Source organism: Arachis duranensis, chromosome 5 (assembly GCF_000817695.3).
Source record: "Arachis duranensis cultivar V14167 chromosome 5, aradu.V14167.gnm2.J7QH, whole genome shotgun sequence".
NCBI classification, from domain to species: domain Eukaryota; kingdom Viridiplantae; phylum Streptophyta; class Magnoliopsida; order Fabales; family Fabaceae; genus Arachis; species Arachis duranensis.
The window spans coordinates 47,605,480-47,624,306 of NC_029776.3; the positions used below are offsets into that span (position 1 = coordinate 47,605,480).

Sequence of the window (18,827 nt, forward strand, 5' to 3'; positions counted from 1 at the left end):
TGACATGAATATGCTTTTACTTTATCATACATAATCATTGTATAAAATCAAACAAAAGCTTTGCAATTTTGATCATTGATCATGATTCAAAACTAGTACAAATAGCATTCTTTATTTAGCATTTGATAAGTATATCAAGAACAATTAACACCAAGTACCAAAATCAATACTCAATATCATAATATCATATTAATGTTCTTTTTTTGTATAGTGCTATATGAATTATACATAAACTCATCAAAGTCTTGAGCATTAATCAAGTAGGATTGTTATCACTTTGAACTATAGGCAACCTTCCATCCAATAGTTGCTCAAGTATTCCTGCCATATGATCTACTTTTTTCTTCAAATCTTCCACCTCTATTTTAGAGTCTTCATATTTTTTTTCTGCACATTGAAGCTTTATTTGGAGATCAGAAAATATGAATGATCTAGGACCCCATAACTGTGTAGGTGTCACGCCAGCTCCATAACCACGAACTCGTCCATGTCGTTCAGGTCCAAATACTTCTACCATCACCTCATGTTCATTCATCTCTAATATTCCCTCATTTACTTGAGATGATAATTCCTTAAGTAAATCCTAAAATGGATCAAATCAACCTAATAAAATCAATAAAAATATATGTAAACATGAATATAAATGCTTACTGTAAAAATTAATGCCTAATTAATCCAATTTTTTCATTGCATAACAGAATTTTTCAAGACTTTCATAGTCCATTTAAACACTTTTTTCCTAAACGTTGGATCTCATAAATATCAACATTGCACAATCCTCTTAAATTTATAAAGTAGCTACATTGCACAATCAACATGTTAAGGGTATCTTGCAGAATAAGAAAAAAATTTATAAAGATAATAAGGTTAGTTAGGACTCTTTTCTTATATTGAGTGTTAGGATGTTAGAGTCAGCAGCCAGTTTTGCTGAGTTTGCACCACAGCATGTAATATAAATAAAAGTAGAATGTATGCTTACAGATAGAACAGATTTACTAAATGATATATAAAGTGAGGTCATTTAGTTACAATGCAAAGCTTTCTGCTCTATTTTTCTTCTTGTCTAATCATAATTCAACAAACACAAAATTTCAGGACTTTCACAATAAAATCTGAAGCAGAAACAACTTCTAATATACTAATACTTCCGACAAAGCACAACTAATTTTTTAATGATTCTATCTTTTGTAGAACTTATTTAAAGAATTACACAAGTTATCAAAGAAGGAAGAAATAATTTTGAGAAGTTATCAAAGTAATAAACAAAACTCACAATATGTGATAACATATCTTACAAGTTTTTCTTGAGTTTCTTCATTGCAAGCTTGTCCATTAACACGGGTATGCGTAAGCTCCCAAAGGCGAAGACGGTCAATTTCTTGTCCTGTTTGCTCAAACTGTATGTACAAATAACATATCTTATAAATATTACCAGTGGTATGAATAATGCTATTTGCAGCTCGACTCATCTTATTTTGTTGACTTATTTTCTAATAATTAACAAAATAGGTCATAACATGTGATAAAAGAGGCTAGTTAAATCTAAGTCAATTAACAATTATTATGTCATATGAAGTACAAACCTGCCAGCCTTCATCAATCCAAAGATTCACAAGGTAATCCCAATCCTCTTTTTCCATTTCCAATGGTATATTGGCTCGAGCAATTTCAGGGTTATCATAAGGTTCAAAATACCTTTTCTTTAATAGATGTCGATAACTCCGATAAGAAGAATTCATTTGAGCCCATACTAAATGCTTTCGACCTTCAACTTTAAAGTATGTCTTAAAAGAACATAACATATACTATTAGTGTGAGTTTTATAGACATAAAAATAAAAAAAGCAAGTGAAAACATAACAAGGAGAACATGAATATTACCAAAACTAGGTCAAACATCTTTATTTTGTTCTCTATTTTGATATCAGCCCATTCTTTAACCTTTAGTGGTGCATTCTTCACATCACGAACTAGAACAGTGCATCTTGATTTGAACAGCTTTGCATTTGGACCAACTGGCCTATTCATTCTCCAGTTTATGTCAAGTCTTTTTCCAGCTGGTAACTTTGCTAACTCAAGATTGCGCGTAGGTCCTCTCACTTTTTTTTTCGGTGCAACAAAATCTGTTTAAATCAGTGAAATAATAGGAGCAAGATGTTATTTTTTCAGACATATATTAGCCTTTGATAAATCAGACATTAAGTTCAAGTTGGCACATGTTAAATTCTATTCTATGCATTGTTCAATACAAGGAATTTATTTAGACAACAAGTGGAGAAAATACAAAGAAAACAGTAAATTTTAATTTAGTGGGGGGGGGGGAGAATAAGAAAGAGCTTGTCTTTGTCACACCTTGCACTGCACTGCACGCACCCACCCCTGACCCATGCCCCTGGCCCCTCCTTCAATTTTTAATCACTGCCCTTCTCTTCTCTTCTCTTCTCTTTTTTTCTCACACCCCATCACCCTTTAAATCTATATGGTATAACACTAATATTTTTTGGATTGCAGTCACTAGCTTCAAAGTTTATGGTATAGTATTAATGTCAAAAGGAAGATATACAAATAAAATTAGTCATGCTATTAATATTTTTGTGTCAGAAAACTAAATCCACCTCATAATAAATATCCAAAAGAGATTAATGAAATTAAAGAATGCTAAAGAATATACCGGATTCGAATTCTTCTTCATCCACTTCATCATCATTAGAAAGGGAGTCAAATTGCCTTCTAAGTTGTGAGTGACTTGATGAACTTACTTTTTTTCCATGCACTCCATCATTATTAGAAAGGGAGTCAAATGTCCTTCTAACTTGTGAGTGGCTTGATGAACTTGCTTTTTTTCCATGCACTCCATCATTATTAGAAAGGGAGTCAAATGTCCTTCTAACTTGTGAGTGGCTTGATGAACTTGCTTTTTTTCCATGCACTCCATCATTATTAGAAAGGGAGTCAAATGTCCTTCTAACTTGTGAGTGGCTTGATGAACTTACTTTTTTTCCATGCACTCCATCATCATTAGAAAGAGAGTCAAATGTCCTTCTAACTTGTGGGTGACTTGATGAACTTGCTTTTTTTCCATGCTCTCCATCATTATTAGAAAGAAAATCAGCTTGTTGTAAGTGACTTGATGGAGCTAAATTTCTTTTAGATACAAGACTCTGAATCCCTTTCTTTCTTCTAGCAGCAACACTATTAGCAATCTTTGAGATCTTTGGCTAAATCAACAAATCATATTCATTATTAAAACCAACAACAGCACATCAAAAGGATTTCATTAAAAAATATTAAATAAAGACATTAAAATCCTAAAAACATAATTGCAATTAATTTCTATTAGAAAAGGTTTCAAGAAAAAAAAAATCTTTCTATTACTCTATTTATTCATCAAACATATCATCAGCCACTTCCTCCTCCTCCTCCTCTTCTAAAGGCATACTAAAATAGTCACGTGGTGTGACTTTTACAACACATTGCCAATTGGAGTTACAAATATCTTCAACATAGAATACTTGCTCAGATTGACATGCCATAACAAATACTTCTCTTGTCTTCAAAGTGCGACCTTTATTTACCAGGGTGACACCATATTCATCTACTTTCACTCCTCTACCATAATTGTCCACATCCCACCATAAGCATTTGAACATTACAACTTTGTTATCATTCATATATGATAACTCCACAATATCCTCAATGACTCCATAATACTCCTTTCCACAATTTAGCTTTACCATAACTCCACTACTTTGAGTTTTTCTATGATTCTCACAATCTTTTGTGTGGAAGATAAAACCGTTTGCTTTGTATCCTTTATAGCATGTGGCTTCTCTTGCTGGACCTCTTGCTAAACATAAAAGTTGATGGGTTACTTGTTTATCTTTTTCTTTGTACAAACATGTAACCTGATTTGAAAAAGAAAAAGATATAGTTAAAAAAATTCTTACATGACTTTAAATAGTATGTAACCTGATTAAAAAGTAGTATGTAATATTTCATCCATATTTAGGACTTACATGACTTTCAAACCAATCTGAAAATTCTTGATCATGTCGTTTTTGAACATTTCTTGGGTTCTCTTCTTCTAATATTTCTTTATGTTTGCTGCATTTATAAAGGCCAATAAGTTTCAAGCAATACTTCTAAAAAAAATTTTCCATGCACTCCATCATTATTAGAAAGGGAGTCAAATGTCCTTCTAACTTGTGAGTGGCTTGATGAACTTGCTTTTTTTCCATGCACTCCATCATTATTAGAAAGGGAGTCAAATGTCCTTCTAACTTGTGAGTGGCTTGATGAACTTACTTTTTTTCCATGCACTCCATCATCATTAGAAAGAGAGTCAAATGTCCTTCTAACTTGTGGGTGACTTGATGAACTTGCTTTTTTTCCATGCTCTCCATCATTATTAGAAAGAAAATCAGCTTGTTGTAAGTGACTTGATGGAGCTAAATTTCTTTTAGATACAAGACTCTGAATCCCTTTCTTTCTTCTAGCAGCAACACTATTAGCAATCTTTGAGATCTTTGGCTAAATCAACAAATCATATTCATTATTAAAACCAACAACAGCACATCAAAAGGATTTCATTAAAAAATATTAAATAAAGACATTAAAATCCTAAAAACATAATTGCAATTAATTTCTATTAGAAAAGGTTTCAAGAAAAAAAAAATCTTTCTATTACTCTATTTATTCATCAAACATATCATCAGCCACTTCCTCCTCCTCCTCCTCTTCTAAAGGCATACTAAAATAGTCACGTGGTGTGACTTTTACAACACATTGCCAATTGGAGTTACAAATATCTTCAACATAGAATACTTGCTCAGATTGACATGCCATAACAAATACTTCTCTTGTCTTCAAAGTGCGACCTTTATTTACCAGGGTGACACCATATTCATCTACTTTCACTCCTCTACCATAATTGTCCACATCCCACCATAAGCATTTGAACATTACAACTTTGTTATCATTCATATATGATAACTCCACAATATCCTCAATGACTCCATAATACTCCTTTCCACAATTTAGCTTTACCATAACTCCACTACTTTGAGTTTTTCTATGATTCTCACAATCTTTTGTGTGGAAGATAAAACCGTTTGCTTTGTATCCTTTATAGCATGTGGCTTCTCTTGCTGGACCTCTTGCTAAACATAAAAGTTGATGGGTTACTTGTTTATCTTTTTCTTTGTACAAACATGTAACCTGATTTGAAAAAGAAAAAGATATAGTTAAAAAAATTCTTACATGACTTTAAATAGTATGTAACCTGATTAAAAAGTAGTATGTAATATTTCATCCATATTTAGGACTTACATGACTTTCAAACCAATCTGAAAATTCTTGATCATGTCGTTTTTGAACATTTCTTGGGTTCTCTTCTTCTAATATTTCTTTATGTTTGCTGCATTTATAAAGGCCAATAAGTTTCAAGCAATACTTCTAAAAAAAAAGCTAAATATTATCTAAATACAACTATGCTTACTATATGAAAGGAGTAACTTGATCACAGTTCTTCAAAATATAAAGATGAGCTTGCTTTATTTCTTCTAGACTCAATCTTCTTGTCACTTTACAATTTCTTGAGGGTCTTCCATTTTGCTTGAAAATCGGTAATACTTTATCCTTTGTTTCAACTTTATAACCATGAGTTATTGCACCATCCCAATTTCTTCCAACTCGATTATACTTTGTTTCAATACCATTAAAGTATCTTGAGCAAAATAATAAGCATTCATTTGCAAGATATCCTTCAGCAATTGAACCTTCTGGATGAGCTCGATTACGTACATAAGCTTTTAAGCCACGTAAATACCTTTGTTCAAAAAGGGACAATATATAAGTAAAGAAATTTATTGAATATTTTATCTAAAAAATTACATGATAAAATAATATTTACCTCTCAATAGGGTACATCCATCGATAATGGACCGGTCCTGCAATCTTAGCCTCACTTGCCAAATGGATAGGTAAATGGATCATGACATCAAAAAATGAAGGCGGAAATATCATTTCCAACTTGCAAAGTGTGATAATGATTTGTTCTTCAATCTTCTCAAGATTTTTCACTGTTAGAACTTTTGAGCACAACTCCTTGAAAAAACTGCAAAGTCCTATTAATGCACTACGCACATCATGTGATGAGAAAAGACCTCGTAAAACAAGCGGAAGGAAGCACTCTAGAAGAACATGACAATCATGAGTCTTTAAGCCATAAATCTTTTTCTCTTTTAGGTTAATACATCTCCTAAGATTTGAAGAATATCCATCTGGTACTTTGACATTTTGCAAAAATTCACACAAACTCCTCCTTTCTTTATTATTCAATTTATAAATAGCATCAGGTACTGACAACACCTTTTCTCCCTCTCTAATAGGATGTAAATCTTTCTTTATGCCTAACTCTTCCATATCCAAACGAGAATTTAAATTGTCTTTTGTTTTTCCTGGAATATCCATCAATGTCCCAAGAACATTGTCACATATATTCTTCTCTATGTGCATGACATCTAAATTATGACGCAACAATAAAGTCCTCCAATATGGCAATTCAAAGAAGATGCTTTTTTTCAACCATGGATTGGAACTTCCCATTTCTTTTCCTGCTGCACTTCTCTTCCTTTTTTTAATATCTTTATGATTACTAACTACTAAGCCTTCTAAGTTAAAAACTTGTTGAAGAATATCATCACCAGAGAGTTGCTTGGGAAGACGCCTAAGTTCTTTTGTGCCATCAAACAATTCTTTTTCACGTCGCCATCTATGTCTAATAGGCAAGAAGCGCCGATGACCTAGGAAGCAAAATTTCTTTCCATTAGTAAGAAACTTAGATTGAGTCTCAACATTACAAGTGGGACAACGAAGTGCCCCTCTCGTATTCCATCCAGATAAATCTCCATATGCTGGAAAGTCATTTACTGTCCATAATATAGCTGCACGCATTTTAAAATTTTTTTTTTCATATGCATCAAAGGTATCAACTCCTACATTCCATAATTCTTTTAATTCTTCAATTAAAGGCCTTAGATATGTATCTATTGCCTTTCCTGGAGATTTTGAACCCGGTATAAGCAATGATAACATTAGATAAGGATCCTTCATGCATTTCCAAGGTGGCAAGTTATATGGTATAAGTACCACAGGCCAAACACTGTATTTTGTACTCATATTTCCAAAGGGGTTAAACCCATCACTTGCTAATCCAAGCCTTACATTTCTAGGTTCATCAGAAAAGGACTTATGTAACTCATCAAATGATTTCCATGCTTCTGAGTCAGCTGGATGACGTAAATACCCATCATCAATTCGCTTTGCATCATGCCATCTCATATCAAATGCTGTCTTTGTTGACATATATAATCTTTTAAGCCTTGGAGTTATTCGAAAGTAACGGAGAACTTTTATAGGAATTTTTTTTCTCTTTCCATCTTTCTCCTCAAACTTCCACCTTGAAGCACCACAATGATCACAAGTTTCTTTCTTATCATGATCTTTCCAGAATAGCATACAATCATTAATACAAGCATCTATTTTCTCATAATCCAAGCCAAGATCTCGAATAATCTTCCTAGCTTCATAGTAAGACGCCGGTAGTTGTACCCCTTTTGGAAAAGAATCATTCAATAACTCAAGTAACATAGAAAATGATTTATTACTCCATCCACCAAGACATTTAATATGGAATAATCTCATCAAAAACGAGAGCTTTGAAAAGTACGTACATCCTGGATATAGTTCTTTCTCAGAATCATCCAAAAGTTTGTAAAACTTTGCTGCATCTTCATTAGGTTCTTCTACATGCTCTTCATAAGGTTCTCCTATATCCTCTTTTATATGCTCTTCATTAGGTTCTTCAATATCCTCTTCTATATCCCAAACTCCAAAATGATCCCTTAACATGTTTTCCATGTCATCTTTATCCATATAATCATCGTGACTATCAAATGAACTTGAATGGGGTGACTCATCTTGTAGCGATTCTCCATGGTGGTACCAAATTGTATAATTTCTCACTATGCCATGACTTAGAAGATCAAATTCTACTTGCTCACGAGATTTTCTAAGGCAATTATTGCATTTAAAACACGGACAATATATCTTATCATCGTTTGTATGACTAAAGGCAAAATCTAAGAACTCGTTGACACCTCTCCTATATTGTAAAAGGGCTCTATTCTTAATTTGCATCCAATCCTTGTCCATTGAATATATGACAAGCTTAACATACCTAAAAAAATATTAAAAATAAGCACCAGAAATCACAAGCCTCAATAGAAAAAAAAAAGTTAAAACACAAATATAGCTATAATAAAATCCAAAGAATGCATGGCACATAGTCCATAGCAAACATATAACGCAACCACTGCTCACTATATACAAAACAAAAAATTAAGGAGCACATATAATGAACAAAAATATAAAAAAGAAAATAGATAAAGAGAAAGTAAAGGGTTAGTTAACAGAGAAAAAGAGAATATATTAGTCATCTAATTTTTTTTAAAAGAAAATGCTAATAGAATATTACTAGTTAACAGGGAAAGAAAGAGAGATTAATTTGACAGTGAGAAAAATTAATAGATCAAGATCTCTCCTATAAATTAAATGAAGGATTAAATAATATTAAAATAAAAGCTATTCTATTATACAAGTGAACGGCTTAATGGTGAAAAAAATTTGGCAAAATTAAAAATTACTAGTGAGTTTCTAAACATTTCAATGAAATTAAGCCACAACTCTTAATTCAGAAAAAAAAATGATCAAATGGTGAGTGGTCGGATGTAACATGAATTTAGTCCTTGGTTTTTGCTGGTTTTAGGGGGATATAGTCGGTTAATTTCTAAGGCTTAATTGAACAACATTATAGTCACTGTCTTTAATTTCTTTTGTTTTTTATTTTTTCTAAAGGACCAAAATATATGACCATAAATAAATAGACAAGTAATTAATATCCCAAATGTACATAAGAAATTGTTAGCATTAAAATTTGGTAACTAATGTATGATCTAGTTATTACTGGAAAGAGTAACGTGTGTTTGTTAATAAAAAGGAGTGTATATAAAGGATCTGCTGCAGCTATACGAAACCAATCCAGCTTTAGTGCAAGAGGTATATTTCCTAATCAAGGAGAGTTACAGAGAAATGCTATGCGAAGTGAAAATCAGAATCAATTTTAGCTGTATCAACTATCAAGCAAGCATCAAGTAATTTTCATTCGTAATCAACCATGAACTATTACTGTCCTATAATCCTATTTCCACCTAAACCAATCACACTCGAAAGTGAATGCATACTATAACAACATATTTTATTTAATGAACAACATTAGCAGCTATTCTTCATCTTTAACTACAAGTACAATACAACTACAACTACTACCACCAATATTTAAAACAATAATACACATACATACCATTCCTATTTCATCCATATATACATATCCAATTGCATAGTTCAGCTAAAATCTTTACTTAATAGAGAAACTAATTGAACTTAGAATGAAAAAAATTACTTAACAGGCAAAGAGAGAAGTGAGAATTAACATTGACTCCTCCAAAGTAAGCATGAATATGTCACTTAATACAGAGTCATACATCACCAAATACACTTACATAACCAATTTCACATACATACATTAACCTAGGGTTCATGAGAATGATAAATCACAAGGGTTGGAGAGTTTTTTACCTGAACCCACTAAAGTTTATGATGAATATCACCCATGACTCATACTAGAGTACTCCTAAACAACCAAAATCACAAGGTTTCTTCAAAATCCAAACCAATCACGTTTTGAGAGGTAAAAATTAATACTGGACAGAGAAGAACGAAATAATCAGTACAATACTTAGATAGAATCGAAGAGGGCGAGAAGAGTGACGCGTGGCCACAAACGGCTTGTCAATCGGAGTTCCGTAGCTCAAGTTATGGTGATTTGAAGATCAAAGAGAGTTAGGGTTTCTCTCTTCTCATCTCTCTTCTCTATTTTCGGACCTCTCTCGTAAATGGGGGAGTTATGGCTGCTGAATGGCCTTAATTAGGCCTTATATATGTTGGGTCTTGGGCCTACATAGTCCCGGTTCACTTATTTTTGTCAGTTGGCCCAATTTTGGACCAAAACCTTCAAGATTAGAGCTTTAAATCGCATTTTAAATATTTCTACTTATCCTAATCATAAATCCTAATTTCTTAGGCTTATTCATTTAAAATTAATTTTTTCAACTGCAGTACCAGACAGATCTCAGCCGGTACTACCGGTCAAAATTTCAGTGTGCGTTTTTACGCAAAAAACTATGTTTTCCGACTCAGAAAAATTCACTGAATCCAACTATCATATTTAAATTATCAAATTCTGATTGCCAAAATTTCTAACCATATTCACTCCTATTTTAATTTATCATTTAATTAATTTTGGTTTGATTGGGTATTACATTCTACCCCCCTAACAGAAATTTTCGACCTCGAAAATTCCATTCATCCCTACGAGTACACGAGCATAGTATGCCTTTATATCAAACGCATAACAGTTACAAGGTCCTTTTACTCTGCGCGCTTCCGTTGCCGCGCTCTGATTTCTCTATTCCTGAGGGTCTCGGTCGTTCGTTCAACGCTGACCAACAGCCTCGTTCCTTACTTTTACCGTCTTATCAACCCACACCCTATTAAATCTCAAATCATGTCATCAATAATATTGCCATCTTCGTTAATCATAGCCATCATCCCACATCACTATAATCAATCAAAGCTTTTTTCGTTTTTAGAATTCAATGAGTTTGGACTAACAAGCTGACAAACTCTTAAGAATCCGCTTTCCTTTACTAATCTATAAAAGCTTTCGAGACACATCTCTTTTGTTGAAGTTACTCAGATAAAAAATCATTTTCAAAAATATAACCAACACTCCTTCAAATTCTTGGAAAAAAAATTCAACAGCACCTCCCCAAAAATTGGAGTTTACCACCCGTCACAGGTTCCCTCAAACCAATCTCAGTACCGCATCAGCATTGTAAAGGATTGAGGAGTGCTACACATATAAGTGATTTTGGCTTACAAGTCTTATAAGTTGGACCAAATCTAACATGCGCGTCACTGAACCATTTTCGCGTGTTTCATCTTCGTTTCTTTTTTCGAGTTTTTTGTCAAATTTGTTCGATCTCCTTCGTGCGTTCTCTCTTTGCATTCGATCTCCTTCTGTTTTTTTCGATTTTGATGGTTTTTGAAATCAAGCTTTCAAATCTTTTTAAAAATGATGAAACTTGAGAAATACACCCAAACGATTACAAAAATACACCCAAACGATTACAGAAATACATCCAAAGAATTACAGAAATACACCCAAACAATTACAGAAATACACCCAAAGGATTACAGAAATACACCCAAAGGATTTAAAAAATACACTCAAATGATTTAAGAAATACACCCAATATAGGAGGGAGACAGTATATTTCTTCTTGAAATCTTTTAATGTTTTGATGGTTAAGGATGAGGCATATGGCAGAGACAATCTAAAAAAAATCTAGAAAAATAGTAAAATAGTACCTTGAATAATGTTTCTTCATTTTTTCTGGTGATTTTGATGAAGGAGAAAGAAAAAACAAATAGAGGAGAAAAAATTTCAATAAAAAAGAAGGAGGAAGAGGTAGTGTTAATGATTACGATAACGAGAGAGAAAAATTACGGAGAAAGAAGAAAAAAAATAATTATGTATCAAAATAAATATGATAATTTGACATTTGTAATATTTGTTAAATATATATATTAATTTTTACATTTAATTATAATTGTCAAAAAAAAGATGTTAAAATAGCTCTTTTTTCTTGTAGTGTATGAGTTAATGCAAGAATAATAAATAATCAATATATATGTTTTTATCCAAGATGCTGAAATATATTATTTAAAAATAACTATGCTACTAAAAAATTTTGTACGAGAACATTTTTTATTATATTTTTCATAAGCTATGTTTTATAACTTTTAAGAAAATTAATAATTTATATACTTGTTATGTAGCAAAAAAATATTAAAATCTTTTTTATTTGATAAACCAAATTTTTTGTTGCAAAAATAAATGAATGTAATCCATTTAAATTAAATTATTTTTTGAAATAGTTAAAAACGTATAATAATAATAATAATAATAATAATAATAATAATAATAATTAGTTATTGTAAATGTAGAATTTTATTTTTAGTGAAATTTTTGTAGTTAAATAATTTTATTTTATGAAAGTATTATTCATGGTCAGTTTGTTTTTAAAAATATTTGGTTAAAAAGACCACATTACGCTTTTCCCATGGTAGAACCAACATAACAACTTTAACCAAAACGATTCTAGAAAGATTAAAGAAAAACCATAACAACAAATTTTAAGCAAGAATATCCTGTATCTCCTCTCCTATATCAAATTTCAAAAAACTGTTGTCTGTTTAGTCCAACTAGTCTTATTAACAGTCTCACTGAGTCACTGTTGACTGTTGAGCCAGTGCCTTCTCTAATCTCTATATTCCCAAAAGAAATGAATTTTCATACTCTCTCGGTTTCTTCTTCTTTGGTACCCTGCACTCCAAAAACTTATCTCTGCTCCAACATCAATAATGAGTCCAGCCGGGTCAACTCGCCCGCGCCATCCCAACTCACCACAAAAAGGCGGTGCCTCTTCTGTGGAAGAAGGCACTTCGTTGAAGCTGCAACATTGGCAACTACACTCTTCCCTATTAAACCCTCCAGAGCCACCAATAATTCAGATTCTGATTACGATTACGCGGTAACCATTAACAATTTAACTTGTGCAGTTGACCCAACAATTAACAGAGAAGTCAAAAGATGAGGTTTTTGTTTTGATTGCCAAAAAAACTTACTTTTTTGTAGGATGTGCTTAACCAGTTTCATCCACCAAAGCCAGATTGGTATGAAGAGTTCTATGCTTGGGTTATGAATTCAGCTACTAAGTCTTATGAAGCTGAGGTTTATATTTCTTCATGTTGCATTTAATAATTACTATTGAATTGAATTATGAAGCTGTTGTTGTTGAATTGGATTGAAGTTTTGGGAATTTCTCTCTTTTTTTTTTTTTTTGTGGTAAGGTTGCAAAGTACAAGTCACAAGTCTTAAGTAACTTGAAGGGGAAGAAGGCTCTTAAAATCTTGGAGGTTGGGATTGGAACAGGTCCTAACCTCAGTTATTATGCTAACGATTCCGATGTTCATGTTGTTGGCATTGATCCTAACCCGAAGATGGAGAAATATGCTCGGTCTGCAGCTAGATTGGCTGGCTTACTGCTCTCAAACTTCGAGTTTTTTCAAGCTGTATGTACCATTCTCTCATCGGCTTATAGGCACTGCTTTAAGAGGAATGTTCTCATAACAGTGAATATTAAATGTGGAATACACTAAAAGATAACGGCACTGGTTTGTGGTAAAGTAGCACAAAACAGTATATTTATGGAAATGCTTTCTAGGTTTGTGTCAATTATGGCCTATATAGTTACAAAGCTGAATGTTAATGCTATATGCTCATCATTTGATCAAAGGTGTAAATTTACTTCATCCATTCATTTAGAAAATTTTCCACATTTTTCTACAAGAATCAACTAATCATCACCCTTAATGTTGATGCTTTGTTCTGTTTAGTTATGTTAGTTTATGTTCTGCTTTTGTTAATTGAACTTTATCTTTAATGTTGAGTCTACTTAGGTTGGGGAGGCTATACCACTAAGTGATGCTTCAGTGGATGCAGTCGTTGGAACGCTTGTATTGTGTTCTGTTAAAGATGTTGATTTGGCATTAAAAGGTAATGGAACTTGTAGAGCTTTCTGTGTTTTTCTCAAATAAATATATTGATTTTATTGTTTGGAGTATTTACTCAATCATCACTGTACTTATTAGTTTACCTGTGTGATTATTATACTTCGTTAGCTGCATTTTGGATTTTCTCATTAAAACAATTGATTGTTTGAACTTTGAATGTTTGACCTAAAATTTGGAAAGTATTTATTATCTGCTTTGCATGATATTTTTTTTTTTTTGTGTTAAGAAAAGAAAAAGAAACAAGAAAGGTAGAGGAAACTCTTAGAAGGTTTTGAATATGAAAAGTGATTGAGATGTTAGTGTTTGCATTCCCTTGCATTTGAAGACACAAATTTTGAATGTAAAAAGTGATTGAGATGTTAGTGTTTGCATTCCCTTGTATTTGAAGACACAAATTCATCATCCTTTAGACCATAATAGAAAGAAAAAGGTCAATTCTGCTGACTGATATTGTGTACTAATTGAAATTGGTCACTGATTCAATTGAACTTGTCCCAAGTTGTATGCTTGAGGGAACTTTAGCGCAAAAACTGGATTATTAGATATAAAGATCATTGAGGGTCCTTCACTCAACTAGTTGAGCTTTTGTATAATTTTTGGTTCTTGATTCTTGACACACTTGTTACTTAAGGGTTATCCCCCAACGCCATTTCGCTTTCTGTGCAGAAGTTAAGAGGGTGTTGCGACCCGGTGGAAAGTATGTGTTTGTCGAACATGTGGCTGCAAAAGGTGTGTACACAACTTCCAAATTCAATTTGGAAACCGAAATAGCTTAGTAACAACTTTAGTTAACTTTGATTTACAGATGGCACAACTCTCAAATTTTTCCAACGACTTACTGATCCTCTGCAGCAGATACTTGCAGATGGGTGCCACCTTTCAAGAGATACAGGAAACAGCATATCCAAAGCTGGATTTTCAAGTGTTGAGTTCAAGACAGCATTTGTGTCTAACGCTTCATTTATAAACCCCCATATATATGGAATAGCATACAAGTAGCACCGAAAGGCACGAGCTGCCCCGGCTACATTGCTTCGATCAAGGACTAAATCTTCCTCTTCCTCAACATCTATACCAAGCACAAATTTCTGAAGTTATACCGTAAAGTATGTTTCGTATCATGTTCTTTTGGTTTCAAAATAGTGCGGTGGAGGAGACACTGCTATTTTGCATCATTTACAGCATAATATAGGTTTCAACACTTATTGTTTTCATTTCATTCCAAGACTTGGAAGTTTGAGGCGACATCCATGGCACTAACAACGGGCTCCGATACCGTTGTTAAGTATCTAAGAAAGTAGGAAACCACACCTTAAAAGCTAGCTGATGAGTGGTTCTATATCAAGCATCCTATATTACCCCATGTGAGACTTTGAGCATCCCATAATATACCCAAGTCCCTAACAGACACCTTTTGTTCCCCAACAAAGTCTTGCGTGCTTGGTTAATATGTTGTGTTGTCCACCTATCTTCTTCTTCTTGCTATAAAGCATCTTTAATGGCATCATTGTCAAACACAAATTTAGCTAGTGTTGTTTTGCCCGTATCTCGAATTCCACTATCGAAATGATGCAACAATTTGTTTCTCTGAATGTAAATGAACCATCTGAACTTCTACATCCTCATCAAATCCAATGATCTTTCGGTCTTTAACGTTAAGAGATAGTTGTTTCATTTGCTGCAACTTTGAACAGCGGAGAACGAGTCAGCTCCGGTCTGAAACTTCACTAAACCATGTCTTTATCCTTCTTGAGGAATCTTGAATCTTTCTCCCAATGCTATCCAACTTCCATTCAATAACAAAGCGACTCTGGCACATGAAAACATGGGTTTCCACGGTTTGTGCAGTTCTCTTGTATATTCATCAATAACAAACTGAATTTTTCAAGCAATGGCTCTCAGTTCACTACCCAAACCTTCGATCTTTTATCGAGTTCTCCCATCTCTTGTACTTGTAGTCCATCCATCAGTTGCTATTCGATTTGCTGTTTGAGACTCGTGATATGCTGATACGAGGATGGCGCCTTTGTTACCTCTGTCTCTTTACTTGAGCTTGTTGCTCAATGTCAGAGTTGGTTTCACCCTCAGTAACACTGGTTGAGACCATAGGCATTCCCTTCTCACGTCCTTCCAAATTTGCAATCACATCTTTTCTTCCTATCTGAGATAGCGTCAGTTCTGTACACTAAGGAACTCAGAATCTTAAACTGTAAATTTCAATTTCTCCACCCACACCTTTTGCTTCTATTCATGGCTTGTGCACTCACTAAACAAGGTACGCATTAGTCCACGTTCATTTCTAACAACTCCAAGTTCCTATCTATAGACCTATGCAAAAAGTCAATCAAGAAGCCCCTGAGCATTGTTTAATGCTTTTCTTTCGTTTTCTTTGCGCTTGAATTTTCTAGTTGGAAACTAAATATGAAAAAATAAGTCGTGTCTCTTATTAGTGTTTCTGTGTCTTTCCTATCAAGGTCAAAGAATATACTAATTTAGCGTCTCACGACACGATGTCGATATTCATGTCTCGTCCGCTAAACATAATTTTGTGTCTCAATGTCCCGTGCTTTTAAGCAAATGCATTCCAAATCCATGTCACACAGTCTATGTAGGTTGATCTTATGTGAAGAGCATGTCCAATTTGAGTAGAGAGACATGCTTCTTGAGTTTCCTTTCTGTGGGATGAAAAAGGATAAGCTCGACCCTTCCAACTCTTTTATCATAAAAGTGTCTAACAATGCATTCTATGGCATTACACACACTCTTCACCTCCTCCAACCACAAATTTTCTCTCCTACCAATCAACTTCAAACTTGATACAATGTTTTATGTGAAATCCCATCTTTTACCTCTTTCACCACCTTCATCACCTGGGTACGGATAATCAAGTCATGACTTAGAACATTCTTTACATGTTTTTACTACGCTGAGGCTTCTCCAGAAGGAGTTTCAATGGCCACGCCTGTGTTCTTTGTTTGATCCTATATTGAACTCATGCAAAGTACATGTATTAGATATACAATATACAATATACGGTACGACATGAAAATATGGTAATTATATACTAAAGATAATTCATTAAGTGTTCAATTTTATAATTTTACTTTTACAAGTATAATTGTCCATTTTAAAAAAGGTTGCCAACAGTTCCTTTTATCAGATTTTTATTCTACATAAAATTTTCTTTTGTTCTCTTAATAGTTATTCGTTCACTTGGTTGATTGTTGATTAAAAAAGTGAACCTAGTAAAACCCTTTAAAAAGTTTATGCATTATTAATTTTTCTTTGTATTAATTATATCCCTATTTAAAGTAATTCATTGTTTCAAACTTATTAGAAATTCTTCTTTAGATGTTTTCCCATTATTAATGTTAAAGAGACTTTTGTAAATTATCCTTTATTTATTTATTTCGTTTTGTATAACTTGATGATTTTTAAATTGTTTTCATAGTGTACTATGTACATATTTAAAATTAGACACTTAAATTGATGTCTGATGTGTGTGGGGGGAGGGGGGTGTAGGATAATAGACAAACTAGGTTATATTAGAATCCTTGAAAGAGAAGTAATGCATGTGCATAATCTTGGTTGTTTCTCCGTTTGGAGAGATCTTTGATCCTGAAGGTGATCCGTTCAAGCTTCATATGGAAATAAAGGAGTTTAATAAACTAACTTAGATTGGTCAAGTTGTCAGCAAATTCATTCGTTTAAACAAGTGTTGGAAGTTTGAATTCCACCTTATACATACAGACTAATAATCCATTAGCGAATGACAGACCCTTAAATAAAGCTCAGATCCGTGACAAATTAATCTTTGATCTGACGGATAAGGGGACATCGTGAAAAAACAAAAAAGACAAAAGAAGGAGTTTAATAATTCCAAGTGGCTGCCTGCTATGTTGGTTTGGTTCGCTGAGTCTTAGTAGTGTGTTCACTACAAAAGAGAGCGAAGAATTTACAATATGTTAGATAATCAATACTTTTTTTGAACAATATGAACAACCACCACCAATCAAATAAAAAATACACTATACCTCTAAATTACCCAAATAAATCTTAATATTAGAATAACTATCCGCACACCTAATGAAATGAACATTCGATATGTCTATTGTTAACATTATTTAATATTTTCATTGTTTACCTATACTTTTCTTTTGTTAAAATATCGATTTAACTCTTAAAATCTTTTGATATTATGATTATAAATGAATTAATAAATTTTATAAAATTTGTACTCAGTTTAACGATTTTATAATTTAAATTTTATTACGATTTTATATTTTAGGTATTTAATTTACTTTTTTATTTCCGACGCCACCCAACCTCCCGCCGATGCTGCTGAAGCATCTCTTCATCCCGCTTGCGCTCTGTAACAACGTCAGATCGCTCCACAGCAGCCCGTGCATATTTCTTCCTGCTGCCCCCTGCCTCCAGCCATGCAGACCCCACCGCAACCCTGCCTTCACCGTCGCAGTCTCACCGTGCGTGGCAGTTCCGTCGACATCCAGACCGTGCGTGGCAGTTCCGTCGACATCCAGGGCATATATGGCCACATTTTCATATGTGCATCACCCTCACATGCCCGTTAATGGTTTTCCCATACGCTACTGTAGCTGTCTCGTTTTGTCCCGTCGCCATCTTTCTTCCGTCACCGTGGTTCTCTTTCTCCTCTTCCTCCTCTTCTTCTTCTTCCTTTTTTCAGGGCGTTAAAGTTTAGTGTTTGAAATGGTTAATTTTTTGAATAACCAAGTGAGTTTTTTTATTGAAGTAATTTAAAGAATATTTTTTATTTTTTACTTGTATCGACCTAATTTACAGTCTATTATTTACCTTATTCAAATTTCTCATTGTCTCTAGCGAAATTGTTGTTTTTACGTAAAATTTTGATTTCTCCACCTTTGGAGGGCCAATTACTCTAAACAAAGATTACATTTGATATGGCCAATTGAGAAGACTGGTTTCTGTGCATTGCTTACTGCATAAAAAGAGACCACAAATGTTTGAGTA

The 18,827-nt window shown here is 33.3% G+C and overlaps 2 protein-coding genes and 1 long non-coding RNA gene across 12 annotated transcripts; 1 reads left to right on the top strand and 2 right to left on the bottom strand.

The window, feature by feature from the left end:
- On the bottom strand, positions 1-1,420 carry LOC127747464 (uncharacterized). The gene is made up of 2 exons (XR_008009296.1): positions 1,296-1,420; positions 1-583 (listed from the first exon to the last, which is right to left on the bottom strand). It is a non-coding gene; the product is annotated as an uncharacterized LOC127747464 (long non-coding RNA).
- A 10-nt stretch (positions 1,421-1,430) lies between these two features.
- LOC107489344 (uncharacterized) lies at positions 1,431-9,142 on the bottom strand. 7 transcript variants are annotated; one of them, XR_008009299.1, is made up of 8 exons: positions 5,911-9,142; positions 5,497-5,826; positions 5,328-5,415; positions 2,993-3,904; positions 2,671-2,913; positions 1,881-2,122; positions 1,584-1,784; positions 1,431-1,490 (listed from the first exon to the last, which is right to left on the bottom strand). XR_008009299.1 is itself a non-coding variant. In XM_052261376.1 (4 exons), exons 1-4 carry the CDS (start codon positions 8,211-8,213, stop codon positions 4,692-4,694), a joined length of 3,246 nt encoding a protein of 1,081 aa, XP_052117336.1. In that variant the 5' UTR covers positions 8,214-9,142; the 3' UTR covers positions 4,394-4,691. The 7 variants fall into 7 exon arrangements, 2 of the variants coding, with proteins under 2 accessions (XP_052117337.1, XP_052117336.1); XR_008009300.1 differs by lacking the exon at positions 2,993-3,904 and adding an exon at positions 4,305-4,529 and having other exon boundaries at positions 2,671-2,991; XR_008009298.1 differs by lacking the exon at positions 5,328-5,415 and adding an exon at positions 4,016-4,103 and having other exon boundaries at positions 2,671-3,904.
- Positions 9,143-12,423: 3,281 nt separating this feature from the next.
- LOC107489343 (uncharacterized) lies at positions 12,424-15,036 on the top strand. Of its 4 annotated transcripts, none has more exons than XM_021142694.2 (6): positions 12,424-12,775; positions 12,880-12,975; positions 13,095-13,316; positions 13,704-13,800; positions 14,487-14,546; positions 14,623-15,036. In XM_021142694.2, the coding sequence occupies exons 1-6, from the start codon at positions 12,527-12,529 to the stop codon at positions 14,814-14,816; spliced, it is 918 nt and encodes a 305-aa protein (XP_020998353.1). In that variant the 5' UTR covers positions 12,424-12,526; the 3' UTR covers positions 14,817-15,036. The 4 variants fall into 4 exon arrangements, with proteins under 4 accessions (XP_020998353.1, XP_020998355.1, XP_015965585.1 ...); XM_021142696.2 differs by having other exon boundaries at positions 14,673-15,036; XM_016110099.3 differs by having other exon boundaries at positions 12,425-12,775; positions 14,484-14,546; positions 14,673-15,036.
- The last annotated feature ends 3,791 nt before the right edge of the window (positions 15,037-18,827 follow it).

What these genes read in the sequence shown, in the direction of transcription:
- LOC107489343 (XM_016110097.3), top strand. Translation starts at nt 12,527, where the DNA reads ATGAATTTTCATACTCTCTCGGTTTCTTCTTCTTTGGTACCCTGCACT. An exon ending in ATTCTGATTACGATTACGCG is followed by an intron (nt 12,776 to 12,879) that starts GTAACCATTAAC and finishes ACTTTTTTGTAG; the next exon opens with GATGTGCTTAACCAGTTTCA. An exon ending in ACTTCGAGTTTTTTCAAGCT is followed by an intron (nt 13,317 to 13,703) that starts GTATGTACCATT and finishes GAGTCTACTTAG; the next exon opens with GTTGGGGAGGCTATACCACT.
- LOC107489344 (XM_052261376.1), bottom strand. Translation starts at nt 8,213, where the DNA reads ATGGACAAGGATTGGATGCAAATTAAGAATAGAGCCCTTTTACAATAT. An exon ending in CAAGTTACTCCTTTCATATA is followed by an intron (nt 5,416 to 5,496) that starts GTAAGCATAGTT and finishes TTATAAATGCAG; the next exon opens with CAAACATAAAGAAATATTAG. An exon ending in CAGATTGGTTTGAAAGTCAT is followed by an intron (nt 5,217 to 5,327) that starts GTAAGTCCTAAA and finishes TTTTCAAATCAG; the next exon opens with GTTACATGTTTGTACAAAGA.